The sequence below is a fragment of the Taeniopygia guttata genome, chromosome 35 (genome assembly GCF_048771995.1).
Source record: "Taeniopygia guttata chromosome 35, bTaeGut7.mat, whole genome shotgun sequence".
Classification (NCBI taxonomy): Eukaryota; Metazoa; Chordata; class Aves; order Passeriformes; family Estrildidae; genus Taeniopygia; species Taeniopygia guttata.
Window position 1 is genome coordinate 788,691 of NC_133060.1, and position 23,049 is coordinate 811,739.

The 23,049-nt window shown below is 50.6% G+C and overlaps 1 protein-coding gene across 2 annotated transcripts; it reads right to left on the reverse strand.

Annotated features, from left to right (window-relative positions):
• Positions 1-112: 112 nt before the first annotated feature.
• Positions 113-22,966, reverse strand: GABBR1 (gamma-aminobutyric acid type B receptor subunit 1). 2 transcript variants are annotated; one of them, XM_072921061.1, is made up of 23 exons: positions 22,548-22,966; positions 20,762-20,855; positions 20,138-20,341; positions 17,965-18,153; positions 17,139-17,156; positions 15,500-15,660; positions 13,096-13,230; positions 11,221-11,391; positions 10,171-10,272; positions 9,912-9,977; positions 9,433-9,624; positions 8,889-9,131; positions 8,476-8,539; positions 7,821-7,898; positions 7,066-7,216; positions 6,214-6,346; positions 5,574-5,690; positions 5,251-5,358; positions 4,740-4,833; positions 4,196-4,323; positions 3,544-3,672; positions 2,630-2,773; positions 113-1,857 (listed from the first exon to the last, which is right to left on the reverse strand). In XM_072921061.1, the coding sequence occupies exons 2-23, from the start codon at positions 20,853-20,855 to the stop codon at positions 1,564-1,566; spliced, it is 3,015 nt and encodes a 1,004-aa protein (XP_072777162.1). In that variant the 5' UTR covers positions 22,548-22,966; the 3' UTR covers positions 113-1,563. The 2 variants fall into 2 exon arrangements, with proteins under 2 accessions (XP_072777162.1, XP_072777161.1); XM_072921060.1 differs by lacking the exons at positions 4,196-4,323; positions 22,548-22,966 and adding an exon at positions 21,211-21,264.
• Positions 22,967-23,049: the final 83 nt, after the last annotated feature.

A 23,049-nucleotide genomic window follows, 5' to 3' on the forward strand; every position in this document is an offset into this window, starting at 1 on the left:
TTTTTCAGGAATTCTGGGCATTTTTCCCAAATTTTCCACCCGTCCCCCATTCCCTCCCCAGCCCCTCCCACCCCCCAAAATTCCCCCCAAAAAAACCACTCAGAGCCGTGGGGAGCAGCAGGATCCCGATTTTTCCGCGGGAATTTTGGGAAATTCTGGAGCCCAGACCCCAAACTAAGAATTCCCAGAAAATTCTGGGAATTCCTGGCCCCGAATCCCTTTTTTTTTCCTCTGAATTCCAGGAATTTTTCTCGCCTGGAGGGGGTTGGAGGATTTTTTGGGAATACTGGGAGGATTTTTGGGATAAATTTTGGAGGGAAATTTGGAGTTCTGGAGGATTTTTGGCATATATTGGGTATTCTGGGGGAAATTTGGGGATTTTAGATGAAAATTGGGAATTCTGGGGAAAAACTGGGAATTTTGGGGGGGGAATTGGGAATCCTGGGGGATTTTTGGGATAAAGGTTGTGAATTCTTGAGGGAAATAGGGATTTTTTTTGAGAATTCTAGGAGTTCCTGAGGATTTTTGGGATCAAGATTGGAAAATTTGGGAATTCTACGAGATTTTTGGGATAAATGTTGGGGATTCTGAAGGAAAATTGGGAATTCTGGGGGGAAATTGGGAATTCTAGGGAAAAATTTGGAAATTCTGGAGGATTTTTGGGATAAATTTCAGGAATTCTGGAGTATTTCTGGGATAACCAAAGGACAAACGGGAATTCTGGAGGATTTCTGGGAATTTTTATCCCAAATTTATCTTGGAATTCTGTGCAGTGCATTTCTAACCTGATGGAATTCCAGTGGACTTGGGCGGGAATTCTGGTAATTTTTCCACATGAATTCCAGGAATTTTTCTGTGGGAATTCCAGGATTTTTCTGCTAGAATTCCAGGATCTTTTGGCAGAAATTCCAGGAATTTTCTGGTGGGAATTGCATGATTTTCTCTGTGGGTTCTGGGAATTTTTTTTTTGGCGTGAATTCCAGGATTTTTTCAGCAGAAATCCCACATTATTTTCCTCAGGATTTCCAGGAATTTTCCTGGACAAATTCTATGATTTTCTCTAATGAATTCATGAATTCTGGGATTTTTCTGTGTGAATTCCAGGAATTTTCCTCAGAAATTTCAAGATTTATCCACCGGATTTCCAGGATTTTTCCGAAAGAATTCTGTACTTCTCCTGTGTGAATTCCAGGATTTTTCCTGCCTGAATTCTTGTCTTTTCCCACAGAAATTCTGGAATTCTTGTGCTTGAATTCCAGCAACTTTCCCACCTGAATCCTGGGATTTTTCTGCTTGAATTCCAGGAACTTTTTGCTGGGAATTCCGGGATTTTTCCACATGAATTCTGGGATATTTCTGCCAGAAATCCGTGATTTTCCCTGCGTGAATTCCAGAATTTTTCCGCTCTAATTCTGGGGGTTTTTCCCACCTAAATTCCGGGATTTTTCCCACAGAAATTCCAGGATTTTTGTACGCGAATTCCAGCAGCTTTCCTGCTACAATCCCACAGTTTCCCGGCCGGAATTCCGTGGTTTTCCCGGCCGGAATCCCGGGAATTCCCGCTCACTTGTAGAGCAGGTGCACGCGGCTGCCGTCGCAATTCCCGCGGCCGAGCTTCTCCGCCTGCTCCGACACCAGGCAGCGAACCAGGCTGGGCTGGGGGAACCCCTGGGAAATCTGGGAATCCCGGGAAATCTGGGAATGCTGAGAAATCTGGGAATGCTGGGAGGAGGGCCCCAGGTGGTTCTGGGAGTTCTGGGAATTTTGGGAATCGCGGGAGTGGCGGCGGCGGGAGCGGAGCTGGAGCTGCTGCCGGGCCTGGAGCTGCTGGCGGAGCTCCGAGACGCGCTCTTCCTTCTGGGGGGAAAAACGGGGAAAACGGGAAAAAATGGGAGGGGGGGGAAGTGGCGAATTGTGGGGAAAATTACCAGGGATGAGGGGGGGAAAATGGGGAAAATTATGAGAAAAAATGGGGAAAACAGGATAAAATTATGAGAAAAAGGGGGAAAATTATGAGGAAAAAGGGAAATAATAGGGGGGAAAAAAAGTGGAATGAAAATGGGGGAAAAGTGGGAAAAATGAAAAATTATGGGAAAAAATTATAGGGAATAAAGGGGTGGGGAAATGTGGGAAATTATGGGGGAAAAGGTGGAAAAATAGGAAAAAATTGGGGGGTAATGATGGGGGAAAAAAGGAATAAATGATGAGGAATACATGAAAAAAACACCAGGAAAAGTGGGGAAACAATGGGAAAAGGGTGAAAAACACCAGGAAAAGGAGGGGGAAAATGGAAAAAACACTGGGGAAAACACCAGGAAAAAGGGAAAAACAACTAGAAAAGAAGGAAAAACACCAGGAAAAGGGGGGAAATACCAGGAAATGTAGGAAAAACTGCAGGAAAAGGATGAAAAACAACCCGAAAATCTCCAGGAAAAGGGGAAAACCAATGGGAAAAGGGTTAAAAAAAAATAGAAAAATTCCAGGAAAAGGGGAAAACCAATGGGAAAAGGGTTAAAAAAATAGAAAAATTCCAAGAAAAGGGGAAAACTAATAGGAAAAGAGTGAAAAACAACCCGAAAATCTTCAGGAAAAGGGGTTTGCATCCCGGAATTCCCAGCGACCCGCCCACCTCGGCGATGATCTTCTCCAGCTCGCGGTTCTCCTTCTCCAGCAGCCGCGACTTCTCCTCCTCGTTGTTGTTGGTGGAGGATCCCGTTTTCATCGTGTCCTGCTGCTCCGCCTGCCACTCGCCGCGCGTGATCAGCCGCCGCATCTGCCCCGGATTCCCAAATTCCCAAATTCCCAGCGGCTCCAGAAACTCCAAAACATCCCAGTAACTCCCCCGAAAATCCCAAAAGGTTACAAAAAAAAAAAAAAAAATTGCAAAAAGATCCCCCCCAAAAAAGTCAAAAAATTCAAGAAAATTGCCCAAAAAAAAAAAAATATTCCCCAAATATTCTGCCTAAAAAATCCCAAAAAAATTATCAAAAAAGTTTAAAAAAATACAAAAATATCATCAAAAAATCCCTTTTTCCCCGTATTTTTCCCATTTTTTTCCTTTTTTTTTCCTCTTTTTTGCCCCATATTTTCCCCCATTTTCTCCCCATTTCCCCCTCCCCCCACCTTTTCCCTCATTTTCCTGACATTTTCCCTGGTTTTTACATTTTTTTCCCCAATTCCCCCCTATATTTTTTCCCCTTTCCTCCACTTTATTCCGATTTTTCCTATGTTCCCTCATTTTTTCTTTTTTTCCCATTGCCTCATTTTCCCCCTTCCCCCCCTTTTTTCCCCTCATTTTCCCCATCTTTACCCATTTTCCCAAAAAATTTCCCTTTCTTTTTCCCAGTCCCATATTTTTTCCCATTTTTTTCTGCATTTCCCCCCATTTCCCCCTCTTTTTTCCGATTTTCTCCCCTTTTTTTCCATATTTTCCCATTTTTTGCTGTTTTTTTCCCTTTCTTTTCCATATTTTTCCCAGTTCTTTCCCCATTTTTTTTCCCATTCCCATATTTTTTCCCCATTTTTCTGGGAATTCCAGCCGACCTTGGGCACAAAGAGCACGACCAGGGTGATGTAGGAGGAGAAGACGACGGCGAGGGAGGCGAAGGCGAAGGCGGCATCCTGCTGCGAGCTGAGGATCAGCGTCACCGGCGCCGTGATCAGGCACAGCACCTGAAATTCCGCCAGTTTGGGATTCCAGGGATTTTCGGGGAATTCTGGGGGGTTTTGAGGGGATTTTTTGGGGAGTTTTTCTTAATTTTTAGGCCTTTTTGTGGTTTTTTTGAGAATATTTTGAATTTTTTTTCATTTTTGAGGGGCTTTTAGCGAATTTTGTTCTTAGTTTTTGGGATTTTTTTGGGGGGGGGGTTTAGGGATTTGTTTTGTTTTTGTTTTTTTTTTTCCTTCAGGATTTTTTTGGTGATTATTTTGATTTTTTTTTTTTTGCATTTTTGATGGTCTTGTTGGGGATTTTTTGGGAATTTTTTTACAATTTTGTGGGGATTTTTTGGGGGATTTTTTTTTCAGATAATTTTTGTAATTTTTGCACCTTTTTTTCCTTTTTAGCTGAATGTTCACTTTTAATTTTCTCCCCCACATCTCCTTCTTTTTTTTTTTTTTTAATTTTTGGATTTTTTTCCCCTTTTATTTTTTTGGGAAATCCCCCAAATTTTTCCCAGGATTTTCTGGAATTTACCGCCACGTTGTAGATGGCCATGCCCACAGCCCGGTGGTCGTTGATTTTCTCTGTGGAGACGCTTTTGGTCTCATAAGCCAAAAAAATCCCCAGCAGCAGCAGCAGCCCCTTGAATCCATAAAAAATCCCTGGGAAAAATATCAGGAAAAAGGGAAAAATGAAATCCCAAAAATTCTTTGGGACAGGGGGAGAAAAATGAGGCAGAAAAGAGTGAAAATCCCAAAGGAATCGTCACAAATTTCATCTGAAAAAGTCAAACTTCAGCTGAGTTCCACCAAATTCCATCTGAAATTCCTCAAAATTCCAAATGAAATCCTGAAATTCCACCTCAATTCCTGGAATTTCACCTGAATTCCTCAAATTCCAGCTGAATTCCCGAAATTCCACCTGAAATCCCCCAGATTTGTCCTAAAATCCCCCAAATTTGACCTGGGCTCCCAAAATTTCCCCTGGACACCCAAAATTCCATCTAAAATCCCCCAAATTTGCTCTCAATTCCACCTGAACCCCCAAAATTTGACCTGAAAACCCCGAAATCGCGCACCGAGCCAGGTGTTCATCTTGGTGGAGCTGCAGTGCTCGAGCTGGGGCAGGATGGACACGTCCATGTCCGACTTTGGCTCCTCCTTGGTGAATTCCTGGGGGAAAACACCGGGATTTGGGAATTTCGGGGCGTTTGGGGCGTTTTTTGAGGGTTTTTTTGGGGGGATTTTGGGACGGTTTGATGGTTTTTGGGGGATTTGGGGTGAATTCCTTGTTGAACTCCTGGGAAAAAATGCCGGGATTTGGGAATTTTTTTAGGGGATTTTTGGGGGAGTTCTGGGGTGATTTGATGTTTTTTTGGGGTGGGTACAGTGGGGGAGAACCTCCCAGAACCCCCCCAAACACCCCGAGGAACTCCCAAACCCCTGGAGAACCTCCCAGGACCCCCCAAACCCCTGGAGAACATCCCAGGACCCCCCAAACCCCTGGAGAACCTCCCAGGACCCCCCAAACCCCTGGAGAACCTCCCAGGACCCCCCAAACCCCTGGAGAACCTCCCAGGACCCCCGGACCTCGATGGTGCGGTGCAGGGGGTCCACGATCTGCCACACGCTCAGCGTGACCACGTCAAAGGCCACCAGGCCCCCCACAGTGGCGTAGAGCTTCCAGGGCTCCAGGCTCTGCGGGGACACGGAATTCCCAGCCGGTGACACCGGAATTCCCGGCGGTGACACCGGAATTCCCGGCGGTGACACCGGAATTCCCAGCGATAACGGTGGAAATCCCAGTCACTGGTACTGAGTGGAACACCCAGATCCCAAACCAACACCCAAACCCCAACAACAACACCCAAACCGAGGCAACACCCATCCCCGACCCCCTGGGAATTCCTCACCTTCCGCTTGTCCTTCTTGTCGTCCTTCTTGGTGAAGACAGTGTGCACCCACCAGATCTTGGTGAACATGCTGCCGTAGGCCAGGCTGAAGCCCAGCCCCAGCAGCCACAGCCGCGCCTGTGGAACACCCGGTGCAACAGTCGGAACACGCCGCAACAGTCAGAAACCCGGCTGGGAACGGCAACGCTGACTGTTCCCGCTCCCTGGGTTTTCCCCTTTTTCTGGTTGTTCCTCTGATTGTTGCTGTTTCTTTCCATCCCTGGTGGTGTCTCCACCTGTTCCCATCCCATTTTCCCCCTCTCTGCCTGTTCCCATCCCATTTTCCCCCTCTCCGCCTGTTGCTCCGCCTGTTCCCATCCTATTTTCCCCCTCTCTGCCTGTTCCCATCCTATTTTTCCCCTCTCCGCCTGTCCCCACCCCATTTTCCCCCTCTCAGCCTGTTGCTCCGCCTGTTCCCATCCCATTGTCCCCCTCTCTGCCTGTTCCCACCCTATTTTCCCCTCTCTGCCAGTTCCCATCCCATTTTCCCCCTCTCCGCCTGTTCCCACCCCATTTTCCCCTTTCCGCCTGTTGCTCCGCCTGTTCCCACCCCATTTCCCCCTCTCCGCCTGTTGCTCCGCCTGTTGCGGCGCGTTCCCACCTGGCAGACGAGCGGGAACAGCCCCGGCCCGATGTGGTACCCGTCCAGCCCCAGCGGGAAGACGGCGGCGAGCGCCAGGGTACAACCGACGGCCGTCATGTTGTTCAGGTAGGGCTGGGAATTCTGGATGTACCTGCCCAAAAATCCGGGAATTGCCGGCTGGCCCCGTCCCCGGGAAAAACGGGGACCGGAAATGGCAACAGCCGCGCGTGGCTGGGGCGTCCCGACGACAGCGTCACCGCCAGGTGTGCAACACCAGTTTTTTCCCAGGATTTCTCCCCCATTTTCTCGGTTTTTCTCAATTTTTCCCCATTTTTTCCCTGGTTTTCAGCTTTTCCTTGCTTTTCCCCCATTTTCCCCAGATTTTTCCCCAGATTCTTTCCCCATTTTCCCCACATTTTCACCCCATTTTTCCCAGATTTTTTCCCATTTTTCACCCCCCACTTCTTCCAGTTCCTCCCCATATTTTTCCTGGTTTTCCTGGTTTTCCCAGTTTTCTCCCATTTCCCCCTGTTCTTTCCAGTTTTTCTCAATTTTTCCTGATTTTCTCCCCATTCTCCCCAGTTTTTCCCCATTTTTCCCCCCGTTTTCCCCCCAGTTTTCCCAGTTTCCCCCCATTTTTGCCCTGTTTTCACAGTTTTTAAATTTACACCCCTAAAATTATTAATTTTTTTCTCTTTAACCCCCTAAAACTCAGATTTGTTTCAATTTAACCCCCTGAAATTCAGATTTTTTTCACTTTAACCCCTTAAAACCCAGATTTTTTTCACCTCAAACCCTTGAAAATTCCCAATTTTTTCCCTCCCAGCCCCCGAAACCGCGGAATTTTGGGGAATTTTGGGATTTCCCCACCTCACGTGCCCGTTGTAGATGTTGAAGGCCAAACAAACCACGGCCAGGACGATCCCCAGTGACGCCAACACCGCAACAGAAATGAACAATTTTTGGGACAGGAAGCGGAACGTGGTGATCACCTTGGTGTAATCGGCCGGAGGGGACCCCCCTGAGGAGGAAAATTGGGACAAATCCCAAAAAATTCTGGAATTTGGGAACATCAAGAAAAATTCTCCATCGTTTTCAGCATTTTTCCCTTTTTCTCCCCCATTTTTCCCCATTTTTCCCCATTTTGATTCACATTTCCCCCCATTTTCCCCCCAATTTTTTCTCCATCTCCCCCCATTTTCCTTCCCATTTTCCCTATTTTTTCCTATTTTTTCCTCAATTTTTCCCCATTTTTCATTTTTTTTCCAATTCCCCCAATTTTTCCCATTTTCTCAATTTCTCCCCATTTCCCCCCAATTTCCCCCCATTTTCTCTATTTTTCCTCCTATTTTCCCCAAATTTCCCCTTTTTTCCCATTTGTCCCAAATTTTCTCCAATTTTCCCATTTTTTCCCATTTCCCTGCTTTTTTCCCTCCCATTTTTCCTCCCATTTGTCCCCTTTTTTCCCAATTTCCCCCAAACCTCCCCCAATTTTCCCCCCAATTTTCCCCAATTTGCCCCCCATTTTTTCCCATTTCTCCGCTTTTTTTCCCTCCCATTTTCCCCATTTTTCCCGAATTTCCCATTTTTCCCCCATTTTTCCCGTTTTTCGCCCCGTTTCTCACCGATCCATTTGTCGTTGTTGTACCAGGACAGGTTGTCCTTGGTGCTGTCGTAGTAACCGATCTTCTGGTACTCCCCATCTGCCGCGGGTGACACCGGACAGGTGACACCGGCACGGGTGACACCGGCACGGGTGACAATGGACGGGTGACAATGGGCAGGTGACACCAGCACGGGTGACACCAGACAGGTAACACCAGCATGGGTGACAATGGACAGGTGACACTAGGACAGGTGACACTGGACAGGTGACAATGGACAGATGACACTAGGACAGGTGACACTTGGGGACACCGGGACAGGTAACACCAGCACGGGTGACAGTGGACAGGTGACACCGGCACGGGTGACACTGGACAGGTGACACCGGCACAGGTGACACCGGCATGGGTGACAATGGACAGGTGACACTAGGACAGGTGACACTTGGGGACACCGGGACAGGTGACACCAGGACAGGTGACAATGGACAGGTGACACCAGGACAGGTGACACTGGACAGGTGACACCTGGTGGTGGCACTGGTGGCACTTGGGGACACCCACGGGTGGTGGAGCCAGAAGGGGTTTGGTGTCACCTGAAGGTCCCTGAGCGCCACCTGAAGGTGCCCCAGTGTCACCCGGCGCTGTCACCCGGGTGTCCCCGGTGTCCCCTCACCTTGGAGCTGCTCGATGAGGGTCCAGGCCATGCGGGAGCCGCTGGCGTCGAACACGACGTGGCCCTGGTGGGGACACGGCGGCGGCGTTGGGGACACCCCTGGTGGCACCTCCGCCCGAACGCAGTGACATCCACAATGGCACCCCAGGATGACTTTTGGTGACACCACTGATGTCATCTCCACCCATGGATGAATTTTGGGACCACCCTTGCTGTCACTTCGACCCAAAGATGAATTTTGGGGCCACCCGTGGTATCACCTCCACCCGAAAATGAATTTTGGGGTCGCATTTCTGAGGAACCTCCACCCAAAATGCAGATTTGGTGTCACCTCCACCCAAATCTGACTTTTGGGACCACATTTTGGTGTCACCTCCACCCAAGGCTGGATTTCGGTGGCACCGGCGACGCACCGAGACACCCTCGAAGGCTGAAGAGTTGAGGGCCCGGTAGATCTCATCGGTGATGGTCTTGTTGTTGTAGTTGAACTCGTCCAGCCCCACCCCTTGCTTGGCCAACTCTTGGGCCGTCTTGTTGAGCGCCAAGGCCAAGGCCCAGATGGCGTCGTAGGCCAGCGGCGCCTCCTGGTAGCCCCCGGTCTCCTTCGGGTTGTTCCCCAGCCTCTTCTCCAGCTTCTCGATGAACTCTTGGGACGTCTGGTGGAAAACACCCAACGGTGACCCAACAGCTTGGAGACCACCCAAGGTTGACCCAACAGTTGGGTTGGAGACCACCCAACGCTGACCCAATGGCTGGGTTGGAGACCACCCAACGCTGACCCAACAGTTGGGTTGGAGACCACCCAAGGTTGACCCAACAGTTGGGTTGGAGACCACCCAACGCTGACCCAACGGCTGGGTTGGAGACCACCCAACGCTGACCCAACAGTTGGGTTGGAGACCACCCAACGCTGACCCAACGGCTGGGTCGGCGGAGCCCTCCCAGTGGTCCCAGTACCATGTTGGAGATGCTGCGGGTGTTCTCGGGGTTGAGCATGACGATCTCGGTGGTGATGTGGCCCTCGACGGCCTCGGCCATCTCGGCCTCGGTGCAGTTGATGGAGGGGTCCGGGGTGCGGAACCACTTGTTGGCGTACCAGCCAATCAGGAACCAGACGTACTTCTTGCCGTAGAGCTTCTCCTTGTAGACCTGGAAGGGTGGGGAGATCCGTCCGTCTGTCCATCATCAGTTTCTGTTCATTTTCATCCATCATTCATTGTTAGAGTCCATCTACAGTCCGTCATCCATCCGTGATCCATCATCATTGATCCATCATCATTGATCCATCACCATTGGTCCATCCATCCATCCATGCTCCATCAAGCTCCACCACTGATCCATCCTCCTCCTCCTCCTCCTCCATCTCCATCGATCCATGACCCATCAATTCCCACCATCCACCATTGGGACCCGCCCCGTTCCCGCCCCGTTCCCACCTCACAGAAGACTTTCCGTGCCACCGTCTCGTAGAAGAGCCCCACGATGATCCGGGCGTCCTGGCGCTGCAGGATTGGATGCTTGTTAAAGCCCCGCCCACCTCATTTGCATAAATCTGCCTCCCTCTCCCACCACTCTGGCCATTCCTCTGTGACCCCGATGGATTTTTGGGGCGGTTTCGCCTCTTTTTGGGGGTCCACAGTGGCTGGGGAGGGTCTTGAAGGTGGGGTGGGACCTCAGGGTGGGGTGGGGTCTCACCTTGAGGTTCCGGACAGACGCGGAGGGGTCGGAGAAGAAGCTCTGGCGGAAGGTGATCTCCAGCCCGGCCTCCTTCACCCGCCGGTCGAGGTCATCCAGGGTCTGGGGGGGACGTGGGGGCATCAGAAATGGGTTGGGGGCACAAAAATGGGGTTGGGGGCATCAAAAATGGGGTTGGGGCATCAAAAATGAGGTTGGGGGCATCAGAAATGGGGTTGGGGGCATCAGAAATGGGGTTGGGGCACCAAAAATGGGGTTGGGGGCATCAAAAATGGGGTTGGGGCATCAAAAATGAGGTTGGGGGCATCAGAAATGGGGTTGGGGGCACAAAAATGGGATTGGGGCATCAGAAATGGGGTTGGGGACATCAAAAATGGGGTTGGGGCATCAGAAATGGGGTTGGGGACATCAAAAATGGGGTTGGGGGCACCAAAAATGGGGTTGGGGCACCAAAAATGGGGTTGGGGGCACCAAAAATGGGGTTGGGGCACCAAAAATGGGGTTGGGGGCACCAAAAATGGGGTTGGGGGCATCAGAAATGGGGTTGGGGACATCAAAAATGGGGTTGGGGCATCAGAAATGGGGTTGGGGCACCAAAAATGGGGTTGGGGACATCAGAAATGGGGTTGGGGCACCAAAAATGGGGTTGGGGCACCAAAAATGGGGTTGGGGGCACCAAAAATGGGGTTGGGGGCACCAAGGAAAATTTGGGGCTACCAGAGATGATTTAGGACCACCAAAGGAGGATTTGGGGCCACCAAGGACGATTTAGGGCCACCAAAGCCAAGCTGGAATTCCAGGATTGACCCAGACACGGATTTGGGAATTCCGAGAAGTTCTGGGACGGTTTTGGGGCGCCGGCGCCGGCGTCGGTCGGACTCCGAGGGCATTTTTGGGGGTTCCTACCGAGGTGAATTTGGGGGTCACCAAGAGGGATTCTGGGGCTACCAAGGAGGATTTTGAGGCTGCCGAGGCCGAGTTGGGATTTGTTGGAATTCCGGGATTGGCTCGGACACCGGGAGCGTTTTGGGGCGGTTTTGGGGCTCCTACCGAGGTGAAGACCTCCTCGGTCTGCTGGATGGTGGCGATCTTGGTCCAGCCCCACTTCTTGAAGAGCTGGACACGCGTGGGGTTGTGCAGCGTCGCCGACGGATGCGTCCGGAAGAACGTCGGGAAGCGCCGGCGGTTGGAGAGCGCCGGGGAGCTGGAGCCGTAGGAAAGCTGGGAATGGCCAACAGGAATTCCCAGAAAAAAAATAAAATTCCCGTTTTTTTGGGGGATTTTTTTGGGGGGGATTTTGGGGGGTTTGGGATTTGGAAATTTTGGGGATTTTGGGAATGGGAATTGTGGGGATTTGGGGATTTGGAAATTTCAGGGATTTTGGGAATGGGTATTTTTGGGAATGGGAATTGTGGGGATTTGGGAATTTTGGGGTTTGGGGAATGGGGAATGGAAATTTCTGGGAATGGGAATTGTGGGGATTTGGGGATTTTAGGGTTTTGGGAATGGGGAATTGGGAATTGTGGTGATGGGAATTTTGGGAATTGTGGGGATGGGGATTTGGGGTTTTTGGGGTTTTGGGAATGGGAATTATGGGGAAGGGAATGGGAATTGTGGGGTTTTGGGGATTTGGGGGTTTGGGGATTTGGGAATTTGGGAATGGGAATTATGGGGATTCGGGAATGGGGATGGGACTTGTGCGGATTTGGGGATTTTGGCAATTTGGGGATTTTGGGAATGAGAATGGGGATTTTTGGAGTTTTGGGAGTGTGGGAATTTGGGAATTTTGGGATTTGGGAATTTTGGGAATTTTGGGAATTGTGGATATTTGGGAATTTAGGAATTTTTGGCGGGGATTTTGGGAATGGGGGTGGGGATTTGGGGGTTTTAGGAAATTCGGGAATTGTGGGAATGGGGGTGACAGGAACAACCTGGGAGTGACAGGAAAAATCTGGGAACAACTGGGAAGAACAACGTGGGAATGACGGGAATGTCCTGGGAATGACAGGAAAAATCTGGGAGTGGCAACCGCAGAGTGACAGGAAGAACCCCCCCAAAATCCCAAAACTTCCCCCCAAAAAATTCCCAAAAGATCAGTAAATGTTCCAAAACTTTTTATTTTATTTTTTAAAAATTTAGGAAAATATTTTTTTAAATATTTGTTTAAAAATAAAGAAAATTTCCCCAAAAAATCCCCCAAAGATCTCAAATAGTCCCCAAAAAATCTCCAAGTACTGCCAAAAGATTCTCAAAAAATTCCAAAAAACTGCAAAATGTTTTTAGAAAAATTCCCAAAACACCCCCCAAAAAAATCCCCACCAAAAAAAATTCTAAATTCCAATCCAGAAGATCCTCCCCAAAAAAACCAAAAAAATCCCCCCAAAAATCCTGAAAATTTTCCAAAAATTAACCCACCCAAAAATCCCCCAAAATTATTTGAAGAATCCAGAAAAAATTCCTCAAAAAAATGCAGAAGATCTCCACAAAAAAATAAAAAAGCTACCCAAAAGAAAAATTTTTTAAATCACCAAAGAAATTAGAAAAAAAAACCAAAAAAAACCCTTTAAAAATTATAGGAAACACCCAAAAAAAAAAAAATTTAAAAAATCCCCCAAATTCCCCAAAATTTCCCCCACCCAAAATACCCTAAAATAATCACTCCCTCCAAAAAAAAACCCCTAAATTGAGAAAATCCCCCCCAAAAAAACCCAAAAAATAAAATTAAAAAAAAAGAACAAAAAAACCCCTAACAAAATCCCAAAAATACCCCCACCCAAAAAAAAACCAAAAAATGAAAAAAAAAAAAACAAAATATTGAGAAACCCCCGCCCAAAACAAAGAAAAAGTAAAACAAAAAACCCCAAAAACAACAACAAAATCCAGAAAATTCCCGAAAATCCTGAATTCCCCATGGGGGCCCCTCACCACGGTGACGTTCCAGATCCGCGCGGCCTCGGCCACCAGGGTGGAGACGCTGGAGCAGCCGGGCATGAGGATGATCTTGAACGGGAGGTTGTAGAGCAGCTCGTAGAGCAGCTTGGTGGCCTGGCCGGGGTCACACTGAGGGGACAATTGGGGACAATCCCAGTCCAACCAGTGCCAGCCACCACGACCACCAGTTCCAGGCAGAAAACCTCAAAATTCTCCAAAAAAACCACCCCAAAAACCCCAAAATCCAAGGTTGGACCCATAAATCCAAGATGGCGCCAGGTGTGGTCAGGGTCACACTGAGGGGACAATTGGGGACAATCCCAGTCCAACCAGTTTGAACTACCAGGATCTACCAGTTCCAGGCAAAAAAACCCCAAAATTCTCCCCAAAAAAAACCCCACCCCAAAACGACCCCAAATAATTCCAATAACGGCCCTAAAATATCCCAAACTGGCCCTAAAATGACCCCAAAATGGACCCAAAAATGGCCTAAAAATCCCAAAAGTGGACACAAAAATGGACACAATCCTATTTTCAACGCAAAAATTCCCATTTACTGTCCAAAATATCCCATTTTCAACCCCAAAAATCCCATTTTCAACCCGAAGAAATCCCAGTTTTCCCCTTTTTTCCCCCATAAAAATCCGGGAATTCTGGGATTCCAGAACTGGGGATCCCCTCCCCCACTTTTCCCTTTTTTTTTGCCCATTCCAAAGGAAAAATTCCATGAATAATTCAGGGCACGGAAAGGTCCGGAAAAGGAGCCGGAGCTGTTGCCACGGCAACGCTCAGCAGCATCCCCCCGTTGCCATGGCAACAGCGCTGGACCAGTTTGGGCAGGGGGACGAAATTTTAGGGGGGTTTGGGACGGCCAAAAATCCCGGAAAAATGCTGGGGAAAATTGGGATTTTTGGGGAGAAAAATGGTAAATTTTGGGGGGGAAAATTTGGGGGTTTTGGGGCGGGGGGGAAATAGGGATTTTTAGGGGAAAAATTTGGAATTTTTTTAGGGGGAAAAGAGGGGATTTTGGGGGAAAAATTGGGATTTTTGGGGAGAAAAATGGAGAATTTTGGGGGGAAAAGTGGTGATTTATGGGGGAGAAAAGTGGGGGGTTTTGGAGGGAAAGTTGGGATTTTTGGGGGAAAAACTGGAATTTTGGGGCCTCCAATCTGAAATCCTGGTCCCATTCCTGATCTCCTGCCCTAAATCCCATTCCTGACCCTGTGCCCCAAATCCTTTCCCAACCCCATCCCAAACCCATTCCAACCCCATCCCGGTGGCCCCAAAACTCATCCCAATCCCAAATTCACCCCAATCCAATCCCGGTGACCCCAAAACTCACCTCAATCCCAAACCTGACCCCAGTCCCATCCCAGTGACCCCAAACCTGACCCCAAACCTCTTCTGGAGCCCCCCAACCCCAATTCCCCAATCCCAACCCCATTCCCGGTGTCCCCCAAACCCCAACAACCCCTGACCCCATCCTGGTGACCTCAAATCTGATCCCAACACCAACTCCTGACCCCAAATTCCAATTCCTGACCCCGAATCCCAATTCCTGACCCCAAATTCCAATTTCTGACCCCGAATGCCAATTCCTGACAGGAAACCTGACCCCAAAACCCCAAATCCTGTCTCCAAATTCCAATTTCTGACTCCGAATCCCAATTCCTGACAGGAATCCTGACCCCAAAACCCCAAATCCTGACCCCAAACCCCGGTACCTTGCTGTCGACGTGGATGAGGCGCAGCTCGTAGTCGGGCAGGACGTCACGGTGCTCGTTGATGTCCTCCAACCCCAAGTAACCCAAACCCTGATTTCTTACCCCAAATCCCAATTCCTCACTGTAAATCCCAATTTTTGACCCCAAAACACGAAATTTTGCCCCGGTACCTTGCTGTTGATGTGGATGAGGCACAGCTTGTAGTCGGGCAGGATCTCATGGTGCTCGCTGATGGCCTCCAACCTCAATTCCTGACCCCAAATCCCCCATTTTTGACCCCATAGCCCCAAAACTCCCAATTTTTGACCCCAAAACTCCCAATTTTCGACCCCAAACCCCGGTACCTTGCTGTCGACGTGGATGAGGCGCAGCTCATAGTCGGGCAGGATCTCATGGTGCTGGCTGATGGCCTCCAACCTCAATTCCTGACCCCGAATCCCCTATTTTTGACCCCAAAACCCCAAAACTCCCAATTTTCAACCCCAAAACCCGGAATTTTGCCCCGGTACCTTGCTGTCGACGTGGATGAGGCGCAGCTCGTAGTCGGGCAGGATGTCACGGTGCTCGTTGATGTCCTCCAACCCCAATTTCTGACCCCAAATCCCCAATTTGTGACCCCAAATCCCCCATTTTTGACCCCATAGCCCCAAAAATCCCAATTTTCGACCCGGTACCTTGCTGTCGACGTGGATGAGGCGCAGCTCGTAGTCGGGCAGGATGTCGCGGCGCTCGTTGATGTCCTCCAGGGCCATCCTGACGGCCGGCAGGCACGCCTGCCCGCCCGGCCAGCCGCCGGACATGGGGAAGAGCGCGCCCACGTGCACGGCCTTCTTCCCTAGGGCCCACGTCGGCGTCCGCCCCAGCAGCCACCCCAAAAACCACCCCAAAACGGCCGCCCCGAGCCAGCGCGGGGCCACCCGCTCGGGGCTCCCCATGGCTCAACCCCAAAAGGGCATCGCAGCGGATTTTGGGCGTTTTTTGGGTGGGTTTTGGGGTTTTTATGGGGGGTTTTTTGGCGGTTTTGGGGTTTTTTTTGGGGTTTTGAAGGGGGTTGGGGGTGGGGTGGTGGTGATGTCAGGTGGGGGAGGGGAAGGGGTGGGGAGATGGGAAGGGGGGTTTGAGGGGGGTTTGGGATTTGGGAGGAATTGGGGGGAATGGGGGAAATAAGGGGGGGAATGCGGGGGGGTTAAGGTGGGAGATGGGGGGGGAAATGAGGGAAAAAATGGGGGAAAATGAGGGGAAAATGAAGGGGAAATGAAGGATAAACTCGGGAAAATGAGGGGGAAAAATGAGGGGGAAATGGGGAAAAGTAAGGAAGGAAAATGGGAAATTATTGGGATGGGGAGGGGAAAATTAGGGGAGAAATCATGAAAAAAGGGGAGAAAAATGGCGAGAAAATGGGAAAACACCAGGATGAGGAGGGGAAAAATGAGAAAAATCGGGAAAAATGGAGAAATGCAGGGAGGAGATTGATGGGGTGAGAGACAGGAAAAATTCACGGGAAAAAACTGGGGGGGAAATAGGAAAAAAATGGGAAAAATCGGGAAAAAAGAGGGGGGAAAATGGGAAGATTTGGGAAAAAAGGGGTATGAGAAGGGGATAAAATGGGGAAAATCTGGAAAAAACAGGGGGAAAATTGGGATGAGAAAGATGGGAAATCGGGAAAAATCGGGAAAACCGAGGGAGGAGGAGGGGAGAAAATCGGGGGAAAAAGGGGGGAAATCGGGATGGGGGGGGGGAGAAATGGAGGGAAAATGGGAAAAAATCGGGATGAGGAGGGGAGAAAATGGGAAAAATTTGGAAAAAAGATGGGAAATGGAGAAATGGGGAAAAAAGCGGGATCGGAAAAGGAGGGGAGGGAGGGAGGGGAGAGGGGAGGGAGGGGGAGGGGAGGGAGAGGGATGGAAACCGGAGCTGGGGGGGGTGGGGGGGTCGGGAATTCGGAAATTTGGGAATTCGGGGCGGAGAATCTGGCGGGGAAGGAGCCGGGATGGGGAGGAGGAGGAGGAGGAGGAGGAGGAGGAGGAGGAGGAGGAGGAGGAGGAGGAGGAGGAGGAGGAGGAGGAGGAAGGCTGGGAAATGATGGAGATGGAAGAGGAGGAGGGGGGAGGGAGAGAGGGAGGGGGAGGAGGAAGAGGAGGAGCGAGGAAGGCTGGGAGGAGGAGGAGGGGGAGGGAGGAAGGCTTGGAAAAGGAGGGGGAGGAAGAGGAGGGAGGGAGGAAGAGGAGCGGGGAGGGGCTCGGGGGCGGTTTTGGGGTCCCACCCCTCGAGGAAAGGGAAATTTGGGGGGGCGGGGGGGGGGCACGGACTCACCTGAGGGGGGTCGATGAGCTGTGGGGGAGGAGAGGGAAACTGAGTCACACAGAGAGACCCCCCCCCAAATTCCAGAAACCCCAAAAAAATCCCAGAAATACCCCCAAAAAAATTCCCAGGGGAAACTGAGTCACAGAGAGACCCCTCCCCAAAAAATCCCCAAGAACCTTCCCAGAAAACCCCAGAGACCCCAAATCCCCCAGACCACCAAAACCCCAAATGCAAACTCCAAATCCCAACGACCCCAAATCCCCCCAAAACCCAAAATCCCACAGAGACCCCCAAACCCCAAAGACCCCAAAATCCTAACCCCCCAAAAAACCCCAAAACCCCAGACCCCAACACCCCAAAAACCCAAACCCCAAATCCCACAAACCCCAAATCCCATAGAGACCTCAAAAAAAAACCCCCAAAAAAACTCCAACACCCCAAAAACCCCAAACCCCCCCCAAGAAATCCCCAAAAGCCCAATCCCCCACACCCCAAAACTCCAAAGACACCAAAAAACTCACAAAATACCCCCAAAAATCCCCCCCAAAAAAACCACAAACAAGGCCCAAAACCCCAATCTCCTACACCCCAATCCCCCACGGCCCAAAACCCCAATCTTCTGCACCCCAATCCCCCACACCCCAAAACTCCAAAGACCCCAAAACCACAAAAAAAACCCAATCTCCCACGCCCCAAATGCCCATAAAAATCTGAAAAAAAAAAAACCAAAAAAACCCCAAAAGCCCAAATCCCGCACACCCCAAAACCCCCAAAAAACCCCAAAACTCCCAAAATTCCCCCAAAAACCCGAAAATCCCCCAAAAGCGGGACTGACGCAGGCAGTGTGGCCGGGGCTGGCTCCAGCGCCCGCTCCGGGTGCAGTTGCTGCGCGCGGCGCCCACCAGGCGGAAGCCGGGCTGGCAGGAGAACCTGGCCCAGGTGCCCTCCACGGGGACCTTCTCCATGGCCCCCGCGGCCACCTGCCCGTTCTCCAGGCTCAGGTGGGCCTTGGGGCACGTCCGCACTGTGGGGACACCGCGGGGTCAGCGTGGTGGCCCCAAAATCCACGTGGACATCAGTGAACCCCAAATGGGCATTGGTGAACCCCAAAATGGGTGTTGGTGGACACCAAAATGGACGTGGGGTGGTGGCCCCAAAATCCACGTGGACATCAGTGAAACCCAAAATGGGCGTTGGTGAACCCCAAAATGGACATGGGGTGGTGGCCCCAAAATGTGAACATCAGTGAACCCCAAAATGGGTGTTGGTGGACACCAAAAGTGGATGTGGGGTGGTGGCCCCAAAATCTGAGCATCAGGGAGCCCCAAAGTGGATGTTGGGTGGTGGCCCCAAAGTGGACATGAGATGGTGGCCCCAAAACAGGCATTGGTGAACCCCAAAGTGGATCTGGAGTGGTGAACCCCAAAGTGGACGTGAGGTGGTGGCCCCAAAATGGGCATTGGTGAACCCCAAAATGGACATGGGGTGGTGGCCCCAAAATGTGAACATCAGTGAACTCCAAAATGGGTGTTGGTGGACACCAAAAGTGGATGTGGGGTGGTGGCCCCAAAATCTGAGCATCAGGGAGCCCCAAAGTGGATGTTGGGTGATGGCCCCAAAATGGGCATTGGTGAACCCCAAAGTGGATCTGGAGTGGTGAACCCCAAAGTGGATGTTGGGTGATGGCCCCAAAATGGGCATTGGTGAACCCCAAAGTGGATCTGGAGTGGTGAACCCCAAAGTGGACATGAGGTGGTGGCCCCAAAATGGGCATTGGTGAACCCCAAAGTGGATCTGGAGTGGCGAACCCCAAAGTGGACGTGAGGTGGTAGCCCCGAAATCCACGTGGCATGATGGCTCCAAAATTAATGTGGGGTGGTGGCCCCAAAACGGGCATAGGTGAACCCAAAAGTGGACGTGGTGGTGGTGGCCCCAAAACGGGCATTGGTGAACCCCAAAATGGTCGCCTGCCCATTCTCCATGCATGGTCGTCATGGTCTTAGCCATGGTCAAGGTGATGGCCGTGGTGATGGTCCTGGGCATGGTGATGGTCAAGTGGTGGTCATGGTGATGGTGGTCAAGGTCAAGATGATGGTCAAGTGATGGCCATGGTCAAGGTGATGGCCATGGTCAAGGTGATGGTGGTTGAGGTGATGATGATGGTCGAGCTCACAGTGATGATGGGATGGGAATATTGATGGGGTGGAAAGAAGGTGAGGACATTGATAGGATGGGGACAGGGATGGAGACGTTGATGGAATGAGAACCTTCATGGGATGGAGACGTTGATGGTATGTAGATATTGATGGTATGGAGACATTGGTGGTATGGAGACTTCAATGGAATGATGTCAAGATGGAGATGTTGATGGGATGGTGACAAGATGGAAACGTTGGTGGGATGGAGATGATGGGATGATGCCAAGATGGAAATGTTGATGGGATGGAGACACTGATGGGACGAGAACCTTCATGGCATGGGGACATGGATGGCATGGTGACAAGATGGAGACGTTGATGGGATGGAGATGATGGGACGAGGGCAAGATGGGGACATTGATGAGATGAGGACAAGATGGGGACATTGGTGGGATGAGGACAAGATGGGGACATTGATGGGATGGAGATGATGAGATGAGGACAAGATGGAAACATTGATGGGATGAGGACAAGATGGGGACATTGATGAGATGAGGACAAGATGGAAACATTGATGAGATGATAAGATGGAAACATTGATGAGATGAGGACAAGATGGAAACATTGATGAGATGATGACAAGATGGGGACATTGATGGGATGGAGATGATGGGACGAGGGCAAGATGGAAACATTGATGAGATGATGACAAGATGGGGACATTGATGGGATGGAGATGATGGGACGAGGACAAGATAGAAACATTGATGAGATGCTGACAAGATGGACACGCTGAGATGGAACGAGAACTTCCGCGGGACGGAACGCTGACGTGACAGAGACCCCAGGGGACCTCTCGGTGGCACTCACGGCAGCGGCTGGGGTGGCCCATGGCCGTCCAGGTGCCGTCGCGCTGGCACTTGCGCACTTTGGGCCCCACGATCTCGCGCTCGGGCCGGCACACGTACTCGATCTCGTAGTCGAAGGGCAGGAACCGGACGCTCCGCACCTCGTCCGGCGTCAGCCCCCGGTAGCGGATGCCCCCGTCCCGCGGAGGGTGGATGATCTGGCAGCCTGGGGACACCGAGAGCGGCGTTGGGGATGGAAACGTGGGGCTGGGGATGGAATTGTGGGGCTGGGGACACCAAAAAACGTTTGGTTGGCCCCGAAAATACGAGATTTGGGGTTGGGGACACCAAAAAGTGTGGGATTTGGGGACACCAAAAATCATGGGACTGGGGACAGCAAAAAACATGGCGTTTGCCCCAAAAATACGAGATTTGGGGTTGGGGACACCAAAAAGTGTGGGATTTGGGGACACCAAAAATCATGGGACTGGGGACAGCAAAAAACATGGTGTTTGCCCCAAAAATATGAGATTTGGGGTTGGGGACACCAAAAAATGTGGGATTGACCCTAAAAAACTTGGGATTGGCCCCAAAAGTTTGGGATTGGCCCCAAATGTTGGGGTTGGCCCAGGTTTGGGTTCGGTACCTTCGGTGAGGTTGGCGTGGACGGCGCCGCGGGCAGAGCTGGAGAGGAGCAGCAGGAGCAGAGGGGACAGCGGGGACAGCGACGGCGGTGGCATCTGAAAACCCCAAAAATGAGAAATTCTATAGGGGGAACCCCAAAAATGGAGAAATTGTATAAGGAAAATCCCAAACATGGAGCATTTCCCCCAGTTTCTGCCCCTCCCCCCATCCAGGACCCCTCCCCCAATCTTTGCCCCTCCACCCAAAAAATTTGGGACCCTCCCCCCAATTTTTGCCCCTCCCCCCCCAAATTCTGGGACCCCTCCCCCACTCTCAGGGTCCTTCCCCTCCCCACAAATCCCACAAACCCCCCCCAAATTTTTGCGACCCCTCACCCCCTCCAGAACCCCCCCCCAGAATTTCGGGACCTCCCCCCAAAATAAAAAAGGTGGGGGAGGGGCCACTCCTTACCTTGCCCGATCTTCCCAAAATTCCCCCCAAAAAAACCGGGAAAAATCCCCAAAAAACCGGGAAAGGAAAAGGCGAGGGGGGCGGGGGGAGGGACCCCCCAGATTTATTTTTGGGGTGGGGGGGGGGATGGAATCTTCCCACGGGTGGGGGAGGGGCGGGGACGGAGCGGCGAAAATGCCGGGAAATAAAATAAAAATAAATAAAAAAATTTAATTAAAAATCGTGGGAATTTGGAGTTTTTTTTGGGGGGATTTTTTTTTTGGGATTTCCCGGGGTGGGGGAGGGGTCGCGGGTGGATTTTGGGGTGTCCGAATTTTAAGGATGGATTTTTGGGGGGGGTCCCGGCGGCTCCGGGAGGGGCCTCGGGCTCGGGAATCACCGGAGGGAGGGGCCGGGTGGGGGAGGGGCCGGGTGGGGGAGGGGCGGGGCGGGGCCAAAAAGGGGGCGGGGCCAAGGGGGGAGGGGGAGGGGCTGGAGCCGCCTTTGGGGGGGTTGGGGGAAATTTGGGGGAGTTTGATGGGAATTTGGGGGTTTGGGGCGATTTGGGGAAAAATTTGGGGGTTTGGGGGGAGTGTGGGGAAAATTTAGGGGTTTGGGGGAAATTTGGGGGTTTGGAGGGAGTTTGATGGGAATTTGGGGCGATTTTGAGAAAAATTTGGGGGTTTTGGAGGAGTTTGAAGGGAATTTGGGGGTTTGGGGCGATTTTGGGAAAAATTTGGGGGGTTGGGCGGAGTCTGGGGAAAATTTAGGGGGTTTGGGGGGATTTTGGGGGAAATTTGGGGGTTCTTGGGGAGTTTGAGGGGAATTTGGGGATTTGGGGGAAAATTTGGGGGGTTGGGGGGAGTCTGGGAAAATTTTTGGGTTTTTGGGGGGATTTGGGGGGAAATTTGGGGGTTCTTGGGGAGTTTGAGGGGAATTTGGGGATTTGGGGGAAAATTTGAGGGTTTGGAAGGGAACTTGGGAACAATTTGATGGTTTGAGGGGAGTTTGAGGGGAATTCGGAGGTTTGGAGGGAAAATTTGGGGATTTTGCGGGGATTTGGGGGCTTTTGGGGGAATTTTGATATTTTCCTAGGATTTGGGGGGGAATTTAGGGGTTTTGTGGGGAATTTTTAGATTTTAGGGGGGATTTGGGGGATGTGGGGGAGAATTTTGAGATTTTAGAGGAGATTTGGGGGAATTTTGTGAATTTTGGGAGGGAATTTAGCATTTTTTGTGAAAGATTTTGTCGATTTGAGAGAGATCTCAAAAATCCGGCCCCAATTCCCACATTTTCCTGCAGATTTCCTCCCAAATTCCCACTTTTTTCCCTCATTCCAACCCCAAAATTCCACTTACTTGTTGGTCATTCCCACACCAAAAAGCCCCCCTGGAATTCCTGGGAATCCTAGAACAAAAAATTCCAAAAGAATACCCCCAAAAAATCTCAAAAATCCCAGAGTGAGACAAGCAGAAAGGAGAAATCCCAGGACGGATTTTTGGGATAAAATTTTTTGGGAGGAGTTTTGGGGTGTGATTTTTGGGATTAACGGAAAAGAGGAGTGGGGGAAAATAGGCGGGATTTGGGGGGAAAGGGAGGGATTTTATGGAAGAAAAAGGCGGGATTTGGGGAAAAAAAAAGGCGGATTAGGGAAACAAAGGAGGGGGATCCGAAATCCCGCTGGATCTGAGATTCCACCGGGAAAGAAACAAAATTAATAAAATTAAAATAAATTCGAGTAATAAAAAAAATTGAAATAAACTAAAGGAAATTAATTTTAAATGATTAAAGGAATTCAAAATGGCGGTGACGCCCCCGCCACCATCTTGCGGCGCGGCGGTGCCGTACCACAAGATGGCG